This window comes from Accipiter gentilis, chromosome 22, assembly GCF_929443795.1.
Source record: "Accipiter gentilis chromosome 22, bAccGen1.1, whole genome shotgun sequence".
Classification (NCBI taxonomy): domain Eukaryota; kingdom Metazoa; phylum Chordata; class Aves; order Accipitriformes; family Accipitridae; genus Astur; species Astur gentilis.
In genome coordinates this window covers 3,329,454-3,344,375 of record NC_064901.1, presented here as the reverse complement: position 1 = coordinate 3,344,375, position 14,922 = coordinate 3,329,454, and the positions used below count along the sequence as shown (strand labels likewise).

The 14,922-nt window shown below is 47.7% G+C and overlaps 3 protein-coding genes across 15 annotated transcripts in view; 2 read left to right on the top strand and 1 right to left on the bottom strand.

Moving 5' to 3' along the window:
• Positions 1 to 3,148, top strand: part of FLVCR2 (FLVCR heme transporter 2) — a 44,102-nt gene extending 40,954 nt beyond the window's left edge. Inside the window, exon 11 of one of the 2 annotated variants that reach the window (XM_049825459.1) lies at positions 1,242 to 3,148. In XM_049825459.1, coding sequence (XP_049681416.1) covers positions 1,242 to 1,275 — 34 coding nt within the window. In that variant the 3' untranslated portion in view covers positions 1,276 to 3,148. The remainder of the gene's footprint in view (positions 1 to 1,241) is intronic. The other variant, XM_049825460.1, reaches the window with a different exon arrangement.
• A 91-nt stretch (positions 3,149 to 3,239) lies between these two features.
• ERG28 (ergosterol biosynthesis 28 homolog) lies at positions 3,240 to 5,842 on the bottom strand. The gene is made up of 4 exons (XM_049825462.1): positions 5,602 to 5,842; positions 5,309 to 5,399; positions 3,936 to 4,054; positions 3,240 to 3,767 (listed from the first exon to the last, which is right to left on the bottom strand). The coding sequence occupies exons 1-4, from the start codon at positions 5,732 to 5,734 to the stop codon at positions 3,688 to 3,690; spliced, it is 423 nt and encodes a 140-aa protein (XP_049681419.1). The 5' UTR covers positions 5,735 to 5,842; the 3' UTR covers positions 3,240 to 3,687.
• Positions 5,843 to 6,184: 342 nt separating this feature from the next.
• TTLL5 (tubulin tyrosine ligase like 5) overlaps positions 6,185 to 14,922 on the top strand; it is a 154,531-nt gene continuing 145,793 nt past the window's right edge. For 11 of the 12 annotated variants that reach the window (XR_007509139.1, XR_007509138.1, XR_007509137.1 and 8 more), the window contains exons 1-3: positions 6,185 to 6,280; positions 6,844 to 7,011; positions 12,889 to 12,998. Coding sequence is in view for 6 of the 12 variants with exons in the window: in XM_049825349.1 (XP_049681306.1) it covers positions 6,932 to 7,011; positions 12,889 to 12,998 (190 nt within the window). In the remaining 6 variants the exon portion in view is untranslated. Of the gene's footprint in view, positions 6,281 to 6,843; positions 7,012 to 12,888; positions 12,999 to 14,922 lie in introns of those variants that run through there. The other variant, XM_049825352.1, reaches the window with a different exon arrangement.

The window sequence follows — 14,922 nt, the reverse complement described above, 5'->3', positions numbered from 1 at the left end:
CTCTTGAACTGCACTGGGAATGTGAACCTCTTTCCTGTGCACCTCTGACTCCTGCCTCAGATGTCAGTCTTGCCCCACAGTGAGTTAACTCAGAGCCCAGACTGTGGGAGACTCCACATTTACCTTTACCAGTCTGCATGATGCTTTCTGAATCAGTGACAGCTGGGGTGTCTCACTGTAAGCAGTCAGAACTTGGAGAGGTATCTGAAATCCCCTGGAAGAAGTTGTCATCTCTGGTTTAATCCTAACATACCCCACAAAAGGCTCAGCAGAGGAGCTCATGAAACTCCACCCAGGAAGGCTGAACTGGAATTGCAAAAGTTTGTCTGTTTCATGCAGCCCAGGATGGGGTGGTAATTGGGCAGCAGTGTTGCTTGTCCTTGCTTTTCCTCTGGTAAATGACTCTACAGGTCCCCCCACCTTAAGGGATGAAATTGTAGGGAGGGTTCAAGTAATCGGAATTCCTCTGTAGGATTTATGCAGAAAAAAAATTATGTATGTTTGCCTCTTATTTCTTATGGCTTTTTAAGATATGAGTAATGAACATTGAAGAAGGCCTTATCTGTACCACTTTGTAGAATTATCCCAGCCATAAGTCCAAGCTGGGGATGGGGAAGAAGTGGGGTAGAGGGTGCCAGCCCTGAATGGGGTTGGGGATGAAAAGACTTCAAGATAAGCAGAACCAGCAATCTGTCTGGGAGTTGAAGAGCCCCTCAAACATGCCAGAGTAAGGACAGAGAAGAGCTAGTTGCTGTGCTGAACCTCCTGAGGGTGCACAGGATGCAGGTTCTCTCTGGTGCTTGCACAGACACTATGCTGCCCCACGGCATGAAGGAGGAGTTCCCAGTTCCTTCCCTTGCCCATGGAACTGGCCCTGCAGCTTCACTGCTTCGAGGCTGATCTTGTGTCACAGCGAAATGTCTTCAGTGACCTGGCTGTGGGACTGATACCTGGGTCTGTACAGCTTCTGTGAAATAACTGTGGTCTGAGGACTACAGCAAGTAGCTTAAGGGAAGTAGGACCCTTACTCTGCCCTGGTGCCCCTTGTCTGGGCAGTAGAAGGGTCTGGAGAAGGAGGAGAGAACCAAGTGCACTCTGAGGATGGTGATTCTTCTTTGGGCATTTCTGCATACTAGCAGGGAGCTGCGAATTAGCCAGCCTCTGGCCAGCTGGTCTCTCTGAAGCGTGGGTCTAGCCGCTCAGGAACCTAACCATATTGTTTTTCTCTGTCTGACTTGCAGAAAGCAATGCCAGAAGCCTGCACCGATCCCATAGTTGAGGAATCAAAGCTGTGAAATGGAGGGCTGGCAGAGCTGGGAGATGCAGCCCCCCTCATTCCCATCTTTGCTACCTACACCGTCCTCCTGTAACATGCACACCATGGCAGGCGGGGCAGCCTCAGGACAGGAGCCCAGTGAACTGCTTGTGGACAGTGTGAAATAGAAAACAAGGAGTTGCTCTCTTCAGTTGTACCTCTGCATCTTGCTGTTTTGGAGACTTTGCTGCTTGGGAGGAAAAGTTGGGAAAACCCACTGCTTCCCCCCCATCCCACCACGTATGCTTGGAAAAGAAAAAGCACACGTGCTGAGAAAAGCCATAGTTCCAGGCTACCCCTGAGCACATGAGGGTGGCACCCTGCATGTGGCTGTGTCTTCTCTTACAGACAAGGTGTGACATGAAATGCAGAAGCTTGACCACACTTAACTCTGTGAGCAGCCCTGGAAGAGCTTTCAGGTGGCCCTCAGCCTGTAATGCTCTGTGTTGTACAGGTGATGGTAGGGGCCCCAGCATATCACTAGCAAATGCAAAGCAGTGCATCTGTCACTGCCAGCTCTGGTTTATTATGTGGCTGTCCCATATGAAGCACTCAGTCTGTGGATAAACCTCTGCTCGAAATTCACTGAGGTTGCCCTCATGTTCCTATATACTAGGAGTAAATGAGATGCCAACATGCCTCCTTCTACCTGGAGGCAAGGACTAATTCTGTAGCTTATGTTGAAGCTACAGCTTAAGTCCAGCTCATCACTACACTAGCAACAGGAGTCAAACCACAAGCTCCTTGGGCTGAGGACTGTGTCTTCCTCCTTAATGATTATAAAGTGCCTTTTGCATGTTTCAACACTACAAATTTTTTTTTTGGTAAAGTGTTATATTAAGATAACCAGCCAAGGCTGTGTTGTTCTTCACAGCCACAGAGAAGGGTTTGAGTATGATGGGAATCCAGATTTGTTCCAGTGGGGAAGCTTCCCACTTTATAATAGAGAACAGGAGAAGAATCCCTCTTAACAGCATTTGTGTCTTATAGACATTGCCCCTCTGTATGCTGCTGCTTATCTTCTAAATGCAAATGTAGATTCTTATATCCCTTCTCCTTCCTTTCTAGCATCCCTCCACTGGTGGAGACATCAAGTGTCCTTATACTCCTTAGATCATGTAGTTATGCATGTATCATTGAGGGGAGAGGGGATAAAAACCACAACCAGGTGGAATGGATAAAAATAGCCCTCTCTGACATACCATTTTTGACAAAACATTTTTTAGGTGAAATTATACAGTATTTTGACACATTAAAAAACTGAAGTCCTATCTTTAATAGTTTGGGATTGAAAAGCCATTTTAGATCCTCATCCTCAATAGAAGTTTTTATATAAAATAAAAACATTTGAAGTGTAAAATGAAACCTGACACGTTCATATTAAATGGTTGAAACAGTCTACATCTGGCTCTTTTAACAGCCTGAAATGTTTTGCAGAATGGAAAAATCATCTTTCTGCCCAATGCTACTGTTGTGCTCTTTTTTTCCCTTCTGTGTTTTTCCTCCCTTTCTTCTGCACATATACCGTCTTCCCAGCTAGGAGATTCTGCTGGTTGCTTCCTACCTTCTGTGCACTGCCCATCTGCTTTGGGCATTATTTCATCTAGGTCTAAGCACCCTGTTCCTGTTTTCTCCATCTTCTGTAGTTATAGCTCACGGCAAAGGTAGCTCATTCCTTGCTCACAGATGCATGCAGCTTGCTGTCACCAGTATGCTGTGGAAGCAAGAACTGTAACAACTCTGTGTGTGTGTGTGATGTGAGCAGTCAGACCCAGAACTTTGTGGGAAGGAGTCAGGGAAAGGTGGGTTTGCTGTAAAGAGAGATAATTTATCCTGCAACATACAGTAGAACCTGCTGTTTGCTCTGAGGTTGTACATCCTCTACCTGCTGCTGTGTAGCAGAAAGACAGACATAGCACCCTGCTGTTTTCTGTCATTTATTAGAAATGGCCCCTGAGGAACACATGCATGCAAGTTACACAGCAGTGCCAGGGGCAGCACATGTTCAGTCTTTCTGGTCCAAAGTGTTTAGCGGATCCTGGGTAGCTCTACACCTCCTCCTCACAGGTACACTGGGAGAGAAGTCCTTAGTGCAGTGGGCACACCTGGGACATTGCCTGCTATGCTCCAGGGAGTCAATCACCAACTGCCCCCTGCAAGCTTTGACACAAACTCCTCTGGGACTTGGTCTTGGACATCAGTCAGTTGAAATGTTGCCTGGACAAGCAAAAACACTTGGTAGTGAAGAATGATTCTGAGTCCAACATTGATCCACCAGTAGGACTAGTGTCCTAGAGAAGTTCAGCTGAGCTTTCGTGGAAGTTTGGCAGTGAAGTTAGGAGACACCGCTGACCTACACAGGGCCCTCAGCTTCAGTTTTTCTTCTTGTTTTGTGACAGTGCTTCTACCTCTAGGTACTGCAGCCCAATCAACATTCCCAAGATGGAGAAACCTGTGATGGAGATACAGGATAAGTTGTGTAGCAAATGCTGGACAGGAGATGAGACATTCCCTCCCACCGTCCTCTCCCTGCCCTTAGCTCATAACCCCATGGAGAGTTTTTCTGGGGGGTCATACCTTCAAGGAGAGTTTGTGGCGGAGGATGCAGAGCTCTACTTACTTGCTACCATGAGGGGTGCCATAACTCCAATTGTCAAGGCTGCAGTGTGGTAAATGAAGACCTCGGAGAGGAAGTGAACAAGGGCCAAAAAGAAGGTGAAGAGCGTGATGTAATAGAGGCTGTTGGAGAGCAGAAAGAAGCAGGTTATCATATAGGCCATAGTATGGGCACAAGCATGGCTGAATAGAAGAGGCAAAGCTGCATGCTGCCCTGTCTGTCCCTACTCTGGCAGCACAGAGGGCACTTGGTCCCTTGCCTAGTGACATGCAAAAGCTCCCTGGACAACAGCTGAGAGGAGGACAGGGCAGTGTTCAATGATGCATTGAAAGTCACGGGCATTATCTGGCCTGAAGGCAGGTCAAGAGGGGAGAGCAGGGGTAAGGCACCGGTGAAGTGAGAACAATGTACACACACAAAAAGAGGGTGAAAACTGGATGAGCCAAGAACTAGGGCACCAGGACTTGGCTGATTCCAGGCTACATCACCTGACACATCTTCCCACCTGTGCTCTGCTACCCTCTAGAGGCCACAGCTGTGGAACGTGAGCAGGTCCAAGAGACGCAAGATAAAATTCCTTCTAAGAAAAAACTGGCTTCATGGTAATTAGCACTGCCACCCCCCCCCCCCCCCTAAAAACAGATAACTGAGTCCCTGCACCTCCCTACCACAGATAAGCCTAGGCAATCCAAGGACATGCTACCAGGTGAACAGTGACTTCTGCTGCGGGGCTGGGGGAGGTGGTGACAAAAGAGTGAGTTCTAGCAACCTCCAATGCAGGCTTTGTCTAGCACAGAGCCAGAGTCAGCCTGCTTGGAAATCCCTCTCAGAAATACTTCTGTTACCACAACGGCCTGCCTCCCACCGCAGCATCAGGCTGCACCTCAGGCCTTGTCCTCTGCCCCAGGTAAGAGTGTATGGAAGAAGGCAGCAGGTTAAGACAACTGCAAGGGGCCTCTCAACCTGCCACAGTCTTTAGCTGAGCTGCCACAGGCAAAGAAGTACCGAGGATCAGTCGGACCACAGCATTAGCAATTGCGTAATGTCAACAGAGCAGCAACACCATCAGAAAATGCTTTCCAAGCTGGAGCTCAGAAATTTGTGACGTGAGAAGTTCTCAGATCTACGAATTTCTGCCTGAGCTAAGAAAGAGAACTCAAATGCGCAGGCTCTCCCCACAGAGGCAGAAGGGAGAAGGAGCAGCAGTTAACACACAAATCTCACACTGCTATTTAAGCTTTTTCAGGAGAACGCTTTCAACCCTACAGAAAGCTCAGAAACGGCTTTTGATTCCCCACCTCCTCCGCGCTGCCCTCTAAGCTCAGGTTGTGACTAGCAAGCAAACCGAAGGATTTCTCCGGTGCTCCTTTACATACGTCCTATTGCGGATGTCGATGGCGCAGAGACAGCGGATCACTGATGACAGCAGGGTCCAGACGCCAAAGGTCCGAGCCTGGAGCCCGTTCACTGCGCAAAGAAGGGGGGAGCACATGGAGACCACGCACAGCCCCGCTTGCCACCCCCCCATCCCCGCCGGGGAGGTGCACGCCGGGGCAGCGGGCGGCTCCTGGGCTCGAGAGCCGCCGCTGAGGCGCGGGCCCGAGGAGGCCCCAAGGCCAACGGCTGGAAGGCCACCTCCAGGCCTCGGGGCGGCCGGCGCGGCCCTTACCGAGGCCGGGGCTGGCGGTGTACAGCTTCTCCGAGAGGAAGCTGTGGTCGCGGAAGCTCTGCAGGGTGTTCCCGGCGGCGATGACCGACACCATCACCAGCCAGCTGCGCAGCACGTTCAGGAACCGGCTCATCCTCCCGGCCGGCACGAAACCTGCCCGCAAGGACCGGGCCGCGCGCACCGCCCGGCCTCGCCCGTTACCGGTCGCGCCCTCTCACCGGCGGCCCTCCCGCGCCCGGCCCCCTCCCGCTCCCACACTCCGATTGGCCGCGAGCGTGCCGCTCCACCACACACCACGGTGACGTACGTGCCTCCACCGCCAATCGAATACCTCACCGCCTGGGAGGCGGTCTCGCCCCCTCCTTGGCCCCGCCCACCATGCGGGAGGAGGTGGGAGGGGCGGCGGTGGGCGGAGAAAAGACCGGGCGAGCGGCCGGACCGTTGCGCCTGCGCGCTGGGGCGGGCGGAAAAACCGGGCGAGCGGCGGACCGTTGCGCCTGCGCACTGGGGCGGGCGGAGGGTGCCTGCGCATTGGGGACGGGACGGGACGGGACGGGACGGGACGGGGCGGGGCCATCGCCCGTCGGTTGTTGTAGTAACGGGGAAGCGGCGGGAGGGGCCGCGGCTGCCGGGCCGCTGTGTCCGCCCGCCTCTGCCCGCTCCGGCGATGCGGCAGCAGGTATGGGGAGCAGAGGGCTGAGGGGGCGGTTGGCTGGCGTCCCCGGGGCGGCAGTCGCGGCCCCTCTGGCGCTCCCCGCTGCTCTTGCCTTTCCCGGGGCTGTCGCAGGCCGCCGGGCCCGGTCGCCGCGGGGTAGGCCGGGCTCTAGCGGCCCCTCCGCTCGCCGCCGGGCCGGAGGGCTGTTCCCGGGCTGGCGGAGGTGTTACAGTGTCCGGCTGACCCCGGGCGGCGGGGGACTCTCGGTGCCGGGGAGAAGCAGGCGTTTCCCGCTGGGCCGGGCCTGGCCAGCCTGGTGCGGTTCCGCGGCCGGAGGCGAGGCAGGGCAGGGCAGGGACGCGCTTCAGCGGTAAGCGCCTGAATGACTCTCACGGGCAGGTGGGGAATAATCTGCTGGAAGTTGATGCTTCTTCCTACACTGCCCTGGCTAGGAGGTGATTTACAGCCTGTAACAAGCTTGTTGATAGTCCTCTGAGAAATATGTATTGACAGGAGGTGGGAGTTAAGTTACTTCATCTCTCTTGCTGTCCTCAGCTATGCATTCGTGCTTTTAATCCTTATTGCAGGTAACTGCTCTTGCAAGATTCCTGGAATCTGCAGGAAGGAGTCTCAGAGGCTGCTGAGACTTGGGCTGTATGAAAACTCCCGGAGGAAATGCCAGTTGGGATGGCTCGAGATCTGGACGAAACTGGCTCATCCTCAGAGGAGGAGGAGGAAGAAGATGTTGGGCTGGAGTAAGTAGGGAAAACTGTCTTAACTCTTTCTATCTCCCTGTGCTTCCTGCAGTATTTGTAGTAATCTGAAAAGACAGTTCCTTACCTCCTCCTGCCTATAAAGTGGAAGATGGTTGGTTTGGGCCTCAAGCCTGTGGGCAGGCTGCCTACATTTGTAGCCTAAAAGACCACCATATTCATCAGGGTTGGAGGTGCAGCTCTTCATTGGCTACTCTAAAGTCCATAATTTCATTTATCTCTTCCTGTCATGTTCCTAAGGTGGGAACTTTCTTAATGATGATTAAGGAAATGAATGTCCTTTTTTGTTTGTTTAGTTTTTTTGTTTTAGTTTTTACTTTGCTGCAGAGAATGGAGATCTACTGTACAGTAGACTGATATGCAATGTTTTATGTCCTTTCTAAAAACTGCTTTGTAAGAACTCAACTTCTAGAGTTTTTATTACTTATTAGTGTATGTTTGTTCCATCTTTTTTTAGTAACGGCTTTTATCTTTGCTTGTGAAGGAGTTGCTCCCTTATTCTTTCCCAGAGTGGAATCCGTTTTCTGTTTCAGCTGGACTTACTTTAACATGTCCTGTCTGTTTTCTTTTGGGCGCATACTGTGACTGAGTGCCCAGCTGCAAACTGCAGTGGCTTTAAGGCATTTAGAGGTATGTTACTTCATACCAAGTAGTTGGCTCAGACTTGCCAGACCATCATGGATGGAAAGGCCCAGAACTGCCTTAATCTCAAATGTAATAGTGTGTTGGCACCAAGTGACCAAGGGTCACGCTAGGAATGAATGACTGTCACCTGGAGGATTGAACCTTACTGCAAATCCTCAGGACAGGCTTAACATAAACTCCCTTCCTGTTGCCTCAGCTCATTTCCCACTTATATAAGGCTCTGGCCTGTAGTATAAATTCTGGAAACTTCTCAGGTTCCTTCCAGCTAATTACACCCTAGTAGTTGATTTTCTTGTTTTTAAATTTTTTTTTATCTTTAGAGGTGGTGGAAGCAGATGGGAGTACTGTGAAGTTAATTTGTCTGGGTGATAATGGTAATAAGTTGGTCAAGAGGACCAAGGCTACACTTAAGAGTACTTGCTTGTTCTAGCATCAGAAAAGTGCCCTTTTATCTCTGTTCCTGTGTTGTAAGTGTAGGAGGTGTTTGTCTTCTGTAGTTTCGCCAAACCTTTGGCAGACAATCATTTTGCCTATAGACATTCTATAGACAAATGCTTCTGTGTATCTCTGCCAGTCTTTATATTTCTTCTTGTTTGTGTAGAGATGTGCCTCTCTAACCCCTCAGTCTCTGTTTTCTGTTAACTTTTTTTGTGGTTCCATTTCCTTGCACAGTGAGTAATAAGTAGTCTGGGTTTTATTTGCTTAGGGAGGTTGGCAGGTTTTCCTTCTGTGATCTTAGGATTTTATATAACGGATCTTAATTTTTTTGTGTGTGTGTCCTTAATTCCTCTGAGGAGATGATAGTTCCCAATGTAGTTATGTTGTTCCAGACAGAACTGATCACTGCATCTCGGAACCTGTTGCTTGAGTAGCTGGCTGGGGGCATCGTTGTTGAATTCTGGGCTTGCATTCCACTGCATCTGGCAGAAATTAAAAAAGAAGAACACACAAGTTCATCTTTTGTGTTGAGCCAAGCCTGTTCTAGTCTCTCAAACTTTGTATGAGTGCCTTTTTGTGCACTTTGGAGTCCAGGATTACAACCAGGCAGTATGCACTGATTTGCAGTTCTTAAATTGGAGACTGGAACATACATTGTAAGGTCTAGTTGTGTGGATACCAGCAATTACGGTTTATCCTGAATTATAGATCCCATTTTCAGGCTATAAATACAGAGAACTGTAGCTGTGAAAATTCATGGGGTTTCTCCCAAATTACGCTCAGTAAAATAAATACAAATTAAGCAGAACTCTGACTTAGACTGGCAAGACCAAATCAAAAAGATGATGATCTGGAAGATTCCCTTTATGGCCAAGTACCAAGGCTGCCTAGCCTGTGCGTGTGAGTCAGCACAGGCGGGGAGCAGGAACAACCACAAAACCATGGCTGAAATGCAAAGAGTAAATTTATTTTTCTTACCTCGCTGACTAGGGTATCCCTGAAGCAGCACTGGGGCATCAGCACACAAACAGGAGGACACGGGCACCATGGTACTTTGTCCTTGCTTGAGGATTGCCGAACCTGCTGTTTGTGCCTGTTTTTTAGGGATTTGCCTGGTGTAGTTTACCACTGTGCTTTGATCTTTCCCACAGCAGAGCAGGAGTCTTGAGCATGGTTGACAGGGTGCCTCTAAGTCTATCACAGGCCTATGTTATCTGAACACAGATCTTCCACTTGTCAAAAACACAAGGATAGACAACAATTAGAACGATACATGTATTTTTCTACACCCCAGCTGCAAGTCACTCGAGTATGTTTATAATCTTCCTCACCAATCTTCCGTTACTTTCCCACATTCCTCCCCCTCGCTCAAGGGACTGCTTCTTCTGGGGCTGGCAAAAGCTGGAGGTGTTCATTTGGGCTAATGGGGTGTAGGGCAGGGTAATTTAGAGGCACATAATAAACACATACAGAAAGAGGAATAAACATGTCCCTACAATAATGCTTTGAATCAGATGTCCCACTCATCCTGTCGGGCAATTAAACCACTCAGCCAGCCAGGTACCACCAGTAGATTGTTTCACTTGATGCATTAAGTCCTGGAGATGTTGAATGTCATCCTCTATGCTGGCTGATTCATCAGTTATATTGAAGTAACATGTGCCTTCAAAACTGGAGCAGTGTTTATGGTGTTGAAGAAGGAGATAGTCCACCACCAATCGATTTTGTAATGTTCCTTGGGATACAGCCATTGTGTACTCAGAAAAAATAGCTATGAGGAACATTAATATTAAAAAACACTTAGCATAGTATAATTCTGTAATACAGCTACTGGGGTTGGCAGGCCAATGAAATATGCTGTCAGGAGATCTGCAGCTGTTAATCTTTCTTCAATATAAAAGGCAGATGAGTTAGTTACAGTAGAGACTAACCAAATCCAAGTATTTACATGTTGATCTCACAAAAAACATATACAGGGTATGTGTTGGTAGTACAAGACTACAAAGCACGACGAGCCAACCTGTGATAAGGGAGGAAGACAGGAGCGTCATTTCCTTCTGGTAATACATACGCCATTGCTTCAGCTTCTTCAGCTAATATTGCTCTTGGTTTAATAACCTGATGTGGGGTAATTTCCCACACAGATTGAAGAGCTATGGCTTGCGCTTTTTCAGATTGAACTTCAATTTGATGTTGGGTTCATGACACCTATAACACTGTCCCAGTGTTATCTCCTCTAGATAAGGCATGGGTATTCATTGAAGATACCTGAAGAACTTGAGAATTCACTATCAACAAAGGATGTAAAATAAAAGAAGTTGGGGTATGGAACCATATGGCATTCTCAGGGCTTATTATATGAATCTTCACATCTAGACTAATAGGTTCCATTCCTATTACACAATCTGTTGGTATAAACAATTCCATTTCCCCTGCAGTTAATATTTTGGGAGAGAATGAGTTGTTCTAATGCTTCAGTTGTGCTTTGTTGATTAGCATATTTGGTGGGTTTAGCAAAAAACAGTCCTGACACTGTATCCGCAGCAGTGGATACATATTGCCACCCCCTTGGCAGCCCACCCATGTAATCCACCTGTCAGGTGTTCAAGGCCCATTGACCCCGTTTTTATCTTTCTCCATGGCCTATATAATGCCCTTAAATGTAGCTGTGTACAAATAGTACAGTTCTGTGCACATGCTTTATAAATATGTAACAGCTATCAAAAAGAAAGCATTAGTAAAATCTGTCACCACCTTCCAGGGTTGTAAACTTTTGCTGATTTTTTTTCTATAAAAGTAACCATGTTTGGTACCATAGCTGCAAGTGGGGGGTGACTTTATTCAATTTTCTATAATCTATAGTCATTCTCCAAGTGCCATCTTGTTTTTGGACAGGCCAAATAGGATTCGGCAATTTTGGAGGACCTGCCAAACCTTCATCTCTGCTGTTTTGGCATTTGCCAGGTAGTGTGTTGCCTTGAGGTGGCAGACAGGTATGGAGGGTGGGCATGGAGTTGGCGGTGGGGTCAGGAGCAATCGGTTTTTTTGTGTAGACACTAACTTTTGCCATCAGCGAAACACTTCTGATGATGTGATCCCATCTATTTCTGATTGTGGGATACCACCTTGTACAAGATCATTCCACATTTTTTTCCTTGTCACCTGTGATGTAACTCCTTTTGGTTTTGTTGGCTTTTCTTTATCTGCCACCTGCACAGATGGTCCTGAAGTTACAGTCCCAATTTCCCTCAAGGTATTTGCTGGGGTACCTACATTACCAGTAACATTTGTGACTGCTGGTATAATCAAGGGTTTTAGTGAGGCAGGCACTCCTCTCAAAAGCTGCATTTTGATACTTCTCCATTACTGCTACTCTGTCCAGATTGAATCCTGTAATTGATGCGTGAGCCATTGCTGTTCTCAAAATGTTCCCAGGCTCATCAGAGTAAGATGATAGGCAGTAGAGCAAGCAGTGAAAGCAAAAAGCAGCCAGGAATGAGCACTAAACTCTAACATACAGGAAGGCAAGCAAGCCCCATGGCATGCACAGATGCTTGCTGATTAATAGCTAAACAGCAATAACAACTATAAATTCCATCTAGCACATTCCAGTCAAATCTGTTATTATCTTGAACCCTTTGTGCCCCACGCTGGGTGCCAAAAAGGACTGTCGTGGTTTAACCTCAGCTGGCAACTAAGCACCACAGCTACTTGCTCGCTCCCACTGCCCCTGTTTATTAGTAATACGCTCTATGAACCATTCTACGGTACCTTGCAACCCACGGCACTGCTCTGCTTGAGTAGTAATTACTTCTTGTGCGATCGACTTTGCATCTTGTAAAGTCCTGACTTCCTTTCCAATTCTCTCATTTTGCTCTGTAATGCAACAACTTCACAGTCAAGAGCTCTAAGACCGGTAACTAACTATCCCAATCTCCCTGCTAACTTGCAAGAAGAATCTGATGCCACTTTCCATGGCAATCTGCATGTAGCTTTTTCAGCTGTCTGGGAGGTAACCACATCCCCCTCATCTGTTTCAGGCCATGCTTCTGGAGGAGCCCATGTAGCCATAAAAGTGGCCACGGTGGTCCAGTGCTCAGAACTGGGCCACCCTGGAATATGGGCAGTCACCATTATGGCCTCCCCAGTCCTCAACTTTTTTTGCCAGCCATGGCATGCTTGTTCCTGGATCCTGCCAGCTATGCCACACGTGTGTGTGAGTCAGCACAGACAGGGTGTAGGAACAACCACAAAACCATGGCTGAAATGCAAAGAGTAAATTTATTTTCGTTACCTCACCAACCAGGGCATCCCTGAAGCAGCCCTGGGGCATCAGCGCACAAGCAGAGACGCAGGCACTGTGGAGCTCAATCCTTGCTCGAGGATCGCTGAACCTGCTGTTTGTGCCTGTTCTTCAGGGATTTGCCTGGTGTAGTTTACCACTGTGCTTTGATCTTTCCCACAGCAGGGCAGGAGTCTTGAGCATGTTCGATAGGGTGCCTCTAAGTCTATCACAGGCCTGTGTTATCTGAACACAGATGTTCCACTTGTCAAACACACAAGGATAGACAACAATTAGAACAATACATGTATTTTTCTACACCCCAGCTGCAAGTCACTCGAGTATGTTTATAATCCTCCTCGCCAGTCTTCCATTATTTTCCCACAGTGTGTTTGCCTGTGTCCTGTCTAGGTGGGCAAGCATGGACAAGTATGGAGAATTGCTGTGTGTATGAGGCTCAGCAATTGCTTATACTGACTGTCTTGCCATTTCAGGGATCATCCATGTATCAAGTGGACCGGTGGTGGCTGCAGGCGGATCCCCATCTTGGTGTTTCATGCTGAAGCCATTCTGACCAACGACAGCTACCTCCGCCTAATTGGAGGTGGGTGCAACTATGTGCAAGCTTTTGGCCTGAAGGCATGAGGTGGAAGTCTCTTACCTGGTTGTTCCCTTCTCTTTGTGGTGGGGAAGAGGACATGGTAGGAAGGAAATTGCAGTCTTCTCTTGTGTCCGAGTACCGAGATGTTTAGAAACGCTTGATCGGTTGGTGAATGTTTATCGCGTCTTTGGGTTGTGACAAGTGTCTGTATTTGTCCCTCCATTGTGTTCTGATGTGTTCTGAGTTGGAACTGTCTGCTTGCAAATTCAACTTGGAGATCATGCTGGAACTTATGACCAGAATATAAATTCATTGCTCTGTAGCTAAGAACTTAAAATCAATCATTGCAGTGAGTTTTGAGAGGGTTTCACTGGGAAATAAAGCAGCCAGCCCCACAGCGGTAAGAACAGTAGCAAGCTGTAGTAACAAATCTCTGTGTCTACAGCCTCACAGCTGTGAGTAAGGCCATAAGCAAAATGATTGCTGCTCTGGCAGTGCTTGAGTTGGGAGACCAAACCTGTCTAGTGTCAAATAAGGGAAAGCCTCTAAATAAGAGGCAGAGTTGTTATAAACAGTCACTCTGGATTGCAAGAGTACTCGTGGGTGTGTGTGGCTGGGAGCTCGTTCTGGATATGCTGAGTTGGAGAAAAGCTAAAATCTTCTCAGCTTCTTCTTGTGAAGATGCTGACACTTCTTTCTTCTCTTGCTTCTCCCTTTCTTAGGTAATTGGTGCCCTCATTTCTAATATCCTATCCAAGCAGAAATGCTTCTGGCTTATTGGGGTAAGGGGTAGAGAAGGTGATTTGTGTGTGGAAACTCCTGATCCTTTTCATGCAAGTTAAAAACATACTTGAATGATGGCAGAAGCTGATGGTAATTGTATCCTAACTGGGTATCCTCTTCTGCATTTTCTCAGGAGGTGGAGGCTTTTCGTGGTTTAACAAGTCTACTGAATAGTGCAACTTGTTGAATTTCCTTGAGCTTTGTCTGGTCCCAGATTATGATACCTCTTACTCTTTTCTTTAGTCTTATTTTTATTGGTAGAACATATTTCCTGAGGTTTAATCTAATCTTCATCTTTCTATTCTTAGTTTGAACCAATTTGTAAAGTGCCTTTTCCAAGTGATTCTGTATGTTAGCATTGCAATTTCTGCCTCTACATCTTTAAACTCTTTTATGGATTGCCACATCCTTTTGTGTGACAAATGGCCTCTAGTCTTGCTACTTGCTTTCTGTTTATCTTATGCTTCCCTGCTTTTGTTTTTATAACTTTCTACTTGGATAGTGATGGCCTCTTTTTTCTTTTTTTTCCTTTGTCCTATTTACTTTATTTCCTACTATTTTTTGCAGTCATTTACTGGAAGATCAGTACAGGTGGATGAGATGCGATGTCGTGGTTTAACCCCAGCCAGCCAACTAAGCACCACGCAGCCGCTCACTCACTCCCCCCATCCAGTGGGATGGGGGAGGAAATCAGGAAAAAAAAGTAAAACTCCTGGGTTGAGATAAGAACGGTTTAATAGAACAGAAAAGAAGAAACTAATAATGATAATGATAACACTAATAAAATGACAACAGTAGTAATAAAAGGATTAGAATGTACAAATGATGTGCAGGGCAATTGCTCACCACCCGCTGACCGACACCCAGCTAGTCCCCGAGCGGCGATTCCCTGCCCCCCCACTTCCCAGTTCCTAAAGTAGATGGGACGTCCCATGGTATGGAATACACCGTTGGCCAGTTTGGGTCAGGTGCCCTGGCTGTGTCCTGTGCCAACTTCTTGTGCCCTGGCTGGGCATGAGAAGCTGAAAAATCCTTGACTTTAGTCTCAACACTACTGAGCAACAACTGAAAACATCAGTGTTATCAACGTTCTTCACATGCTGAACTCAAAACATAGCACTGTACCAGCTACTAGGAAGACAGT

Coding starts and splice junctions, on each gene's coding strand:
- ERG28 (XM_049825462.1), bottom strand. CDS start 5,734: ATGAGCCGGTTCCTGAACGTGCTGCGCAGCTGGCTGGTGATGGTGTCG. Junction 5,400..5,601: donor CACCGCCAGCCCCGGCCTCG/GTAAGGGCCGCG, acceptor TTCTTTGCGCAG/TGAACGGGCTCCAGGCTCGG. Junction 4,055..5,308: donor ATCGACATCCGCAATAGGAC/GTATGTAAAGGA, acceptor GCTCTCCAACAG/CCTCTATTACATCACGCTCT.